A 5,000-nucleotide genomic window follows, 5' to 3' on the forward strand; every position below is an offset into this window, starting at 1 on the left:
CTAACATCTCTCTTTTCAGTTTGCAACACAGTATAAACTACAATTAGAACAAACGTTACTGAATAACTTTAGTCTCAAGCCCAAATGATGTAGTTTCATTTTTCTCCAAACATACAGATTACTGATCTATACTTCTCAACCTGTTTAATATACCTTTCACTCTTTGTATATGTACGATTGGTTGACATGTGAAACACACAGCATGGGGTAGGAACTTGTAAACACATTAGTTGCTCAAACAAATTAAAATCTACCTAAACAATAAATACCAATTAATGTAATCTTTATTTTTTTTTCTTAAAACGCTCGATGTCCTCCCCACCTGCCTAGCTCCCTTATCAGAAACCCCACCTTCATTGCAATCAATCTCCTTGGCAACATCTCAAGAACTTATGTTTATCAGCAACATCCCGTCGGTTCCTTTGAAGATCGAAGTGTAATATCCCAATTTTCCTATTTACCTTCGTATGTCAACTGTTAACAGACACATAATTGGATTCAGAAGAAGCTAAATTACTTAAATATATCAACCACAACCACGTTTACACCCAAATACACACGTTAACAGCGAAATTCTTGAGGATGCCGGCCATTGTGTGTGTGTTGTGTAATTTCGGAGCTCAGCTGAGGACTACCTGGGCACTCATTTGCCGATTTCTTTTTAAGTAGATGCGATTTGCATTTTTGAGAAGTGATGTTTAGTTCATTGTTTCTGAATTTTGGAGTGGTAGTGGTTTTATTCATGGAAACATTATATTTGGAGGGTTTGCGTAGTGTATGAGAACTTTTGAAATTCTAAAAGTTTACTACCGTGGCGAAGTGTTTTCATTAATCAAAGATATGATTATAATACATTATGAAAGTACAGAAATTTTACTCATAATCAAATTATACCATAGAAACAATAAATGATTTATATTTATAATAATTAATCCCTTCCCCCCAAAAAAAAGGAAACCGGGCCGGGACGAAGAACAGCTGATTCGAGAACGACTTGTCAGCGAGTCGACAGTGACAGCATGTAAGTTATTCTTTTAATTATGTGCGTTTGAGGCTTTCCACAAATAAACTGATAGTTTTATGCTGAAGCATCGAAATGTCAGAGTTTTTTTTAGCATGTGTATTTTTGTGTGTGTGTGTGTTTGGTTGATTTCATACCATATTACATCATTGTGTGACACGGTGTGAATTCGATTTTTGTTTGTTTCACTTCATCCATCTGCAAAGATAATTTTGTGTGATATTGATTGTATTTAGGATGTAAGTACAATTTTTTGTTTATAAGACCTAAAATTATAAGATTTTTGAGTGTCTTACAGAATTGCCTAATGACTCAATGAACACAGTATGGAAATTGATTTGGAATGCAACATTAATTGAATATTAGTATATTTTGCAACTGCTGTGTAACTGTTTCTAAGACTGTTTAGTAAGGCATCTATACAGAGTACAGTCACTTCACTAAATACTACAGTAACAATTCACAGAGATTCTTTTCATTCTCCAGTATTCATATATAGATGAAGCTTTTGTATTATATCACTGTCTTTATTTTTACCATGATTTTAATAACAGTTTAATAATCAAAAGAACAATTAGAATAATAAATAAATTTTTTCCGCAATTTGAAGGAAACGGAAATCAGGAGTGGTCACTAGGTCCTACTAATAGACTCCTTCCTAGCTGGGCACATGTGGAGCCATCTGTATGTAACAATATTCACAAAAAAAAAAAAAAAAAAAAAAAAAAAAAAAACAACACTATAGGAGACAGTGGATAAATCCGTTGTTGTTGGGTTAAGGGGTAAAACTAGGATTTCCTATGTATGGAAATATACATGGATTGTTTATTAATCCTCTCTTACAAGAGGCTGCATTTCCTGCTTCCACCCTCCAAATCTGCCACATAAACAGGGTGGGATCTCACAGTTGTGTGTACCTTCCTTGTGATCAGCTGTGGACTCCTTTCTGCTTGGTATATGTGGACAATGGTTTTCTTCAAAGGGTGGGGATTTGGGGAATGGTAGCCTATCCTTAGGAGGAACAGGGGGAACAGGCCCTTGCAGTAAATAATAAGTATAAAGTCTTTGTATATTTCTGTGTATGGTATGCCTTTTCTTTCATATTTCATTTCATTCCCAGTTATATTTCATGCCTTTTCCTACTATGGGGGCCCTGATTAAGGGTATGTTTTTTCTTATGCATCTATTCTTTTATAACATATTCCTTTAAAGTGATCTAATATATATATATATATATATATATATATATATATATATATATATATATATATATATATTATATGAATACTGTAGGGTAAGAAGAGGAATATATGTCATTTGGCAGTTCAGGATTATTTTGCATATTTAACTCTGAAAAATAAGCAGATCTCATATGTTTGACTTCAGCTTTTGTCCAAATACTTTATAAAAGACAACTGGTGGCCAAACCAGTCTTTTTAATGTTTATGTTTGCCAACTGTTTGACTTTTATGTCGCTAATTATATAGTTAATAGTTTCTCCGATTACCATACTGCATTCTTATAAACCATAATATTAACCCATTTTTTGCCTGAATTTTGGTTTAATATATGTGTCAGGCTAATTATAATGATTATTTTTAATATAATTATTAATATTATAGTTGTCATTATGATGATCATGATAATAATAGTACTACTACTACTACTACTACTAAAAACTATTACTATTTTTGTTTTTATTAGTATCTGTATTATATTATTATTGCTATTATTATAATTATTATAATTATTATAATAACAATAATGATTATAAATATAATAGTATTAATAATTTAATAATAATAATAATAATCATAATCATAATAATTATCATCATAATGACAATTATTATAATAATCATAATGATGATGATGATGATGACTATAATAAGTGATAATAATGATAATATCATTATCATTTTATCATAATTATGACCATGATGATAATGACAATGATAACAACAATAACTGTAATGTTATTATGATTAATAATGATAATGATAATAATGATAATGATATTGATAATAGTAATAATATTTTTTATTATTATTATTGTTATTGTTGTCTTTGTTATTGTTATTGTCTTTGTAATTATTATTGTCTTTGTTATTATTATTGTTATTATTATTGTTATTATTATTATTATTATTATTATTATTATTATTATTATTGTAACTATTTTATAATGATTATTATTATAGTTAGCTATTTTTATTATTGTTATGATTTTATTATTATTGTTTTTATTGTTTTCATCATCGTTATTGACATTATCATTGTTATCATTATTATTGTTATTGTTATTGTTGTTATTATTATTATTATTATTATTATTATTATTATTATTAGTAGTAGTAGTAGTAGTAGTAGTAGTAGTAGTAGTAGTAGCAGTAGTAGTAGTAGTAGTAGTAGTAGTAGTAGTAGTAGTAGTAATAGTAGTAATATACCAGTGTTTGTGCTGAACATCGAGATTTGTAAAATTAAGATTCTTACACTTTGTCTTATTCTTGGAAAAAATTGTAAAATCACAATTTTTTTTATATTACTATATATTTTATTTATTATTATATTACAACTGTTAATACTTTTCATATTTCAATATAAAGATGAAATTAATATGTATCCTATGTATTTTTATCTTTTTAATCATTATTATCTTTGCTGATATCATCACTGTTAGTATTTCATTATTATTGGCATTATTAATGTTAGTATTATTATCATCATTATTATCGTATTCTTTGATTTGTAAGTACCATAATGTTACTGTCTTTTTCTCCAGCTGTTGATCATCAAAATGGCATCTCTTGAGGATTGGGCATGCGCTGAACTGGACAAGCTTGGTATTCCCGATGCAGGGGACATCGTGCGCTACCTCCAGCCCATTGACGACCCTGCAGAAGTGGAGGACTACTTGGCCTCGATGTTGGACAAGGGGAATAGTTCACACCAGAAATTCATCAAAGAATTCTTGAGAAAGCAAGAGGAAGACAAGTCGGCCATTGATTCCAGGTTCTACCGCAAGTCCAATATGGAAGAAGATTTTGGATATAAGATTAATGAGGGGAAAAAGAAGCAGAAGAATAATAAGGAGAATGGTGGGGGTGGGAATAGTAACAAAGATAATTCGTCTAACTCTAATTCTAAATCTGTACCTGCTCCATCATCAGCATCATCAGTGGGAAAGAAAAAATCAAAGTTTGTGTCATTGTACTCGGATGAAGGGCAAAATAGGGATGTTATCCTTTTACAAGGCAGACATAGATGTGACTGCCAAGCAAGCAAGCATAAACTGATCAACAACTGCCTGAAGTGTGGCCGCATAATCTGTGAACAAGAGGGATCAGGTCCATGCCCATTTTGTGGCAATCTTGTGACAACAAGGGAGGAAAAGGAGATTCTGAATAGAGGTTCACGAAAGTCAGAGGCACTTCAGAAAAAATTGCTTAGTGATAGAAATGCTGTTGTCAAGGGACAGTCATCAGATCATCAAAAAGCCATAGATCATAAAAATCGCTTGCTGGAATTTGATCGCACAAGTGAAAAAAGAACAAAGGTTTATGATGACGAGAATGATTATTTCAGTTTAAATTCTAAATGGCTCAATCAAGAGGATAAAATGAAACTTCAGAAGAGAGAAGAAGAATTAAGGAGTAAACGGTTTGACAGAAGAAACCAAAAGGTGACAATCGACTTATTTGGCCGGAAGATTGTTGCTGAGAAAAATAATGCAGGTCTGTATGACCCAGACGATCCAGTGGTAAAGGAGATTCTTGAAGGTCGAACACAAGACATATTTTCTGCCCCGGACAGGGAAGAATCGGGACCAAAAATTGAAGTGAGTCGGCCAGAATACACCACCACTGGTATCACTGGGAACAAGAAACAGAAAGGTGGCAAGTTCCAAGCTGCTGGTAACAGTATGCGTGTGCAAGACCGAGAGCTTTTAGAGATGACTGACGAGGGTCAGTGCCTGAGTA

General features: G+C 31.7%; 2 protein-coding genes across 2 annotated transcripts in view; one reads left to right on the top strand and one right to left on the bottom strand.

The window, feature by feature from the left end:
* LOC119580327 (peroxiredoxin-2-like) overlaps positions 1 to 706 on the bottom strand; it is a 5,785-nt gene extending 5,079 nt beyond the window's left edge. The window contains exon 1 of the mRNA XM_037928419.1: positions 561 to 706. Coding sequence (XP_037784347.1) covers positions 561 to 593 — 33 coding nt within the window. The 5' untranslated portion in view covers positions 594 to 706. The remainder of the gene's footprint in view (positions 1 to 560) is intronic.
* A 246-nt stretch (positions 707 to 952) lies between these two features.
* Positions 953 to 5,000, top strand: part of LOC119580328 (activating signal cointegrator 1-like) — a gene marked incomplete at its 3' end in the record, with an annotated part of 4,466 nt that continues 418 nt past the window's right edge. The window contains 2 exon segments of the mRNA XM_037928421.1: positions 953 to 1,021; positions 3,803 to 5,000. The exon segment at positions 3,803 to 5,000 is cut by the window's right edge and continues 418 nt beyond it. Coding sequence (XP_037784349.1) covers positions 3,818 to 5,000 — 1,183 coding nt within the window.

Source organism: Penaeus monodon, chromosome 13 (assembly GCF_015228065.2).
Source record: "Penaeus monodon isolate SGIC_2016 chromosome 13, NSTDA_Pmon_1, whole genome shotgun sequence".
Classification (NCBI taxonomy): domain Eukaryota; kingdom Metazoa; phylum Arthropoda; class Malacostraca; order Decapoda; family Penaeidae; genus Penaeus; species Penaeus monodon.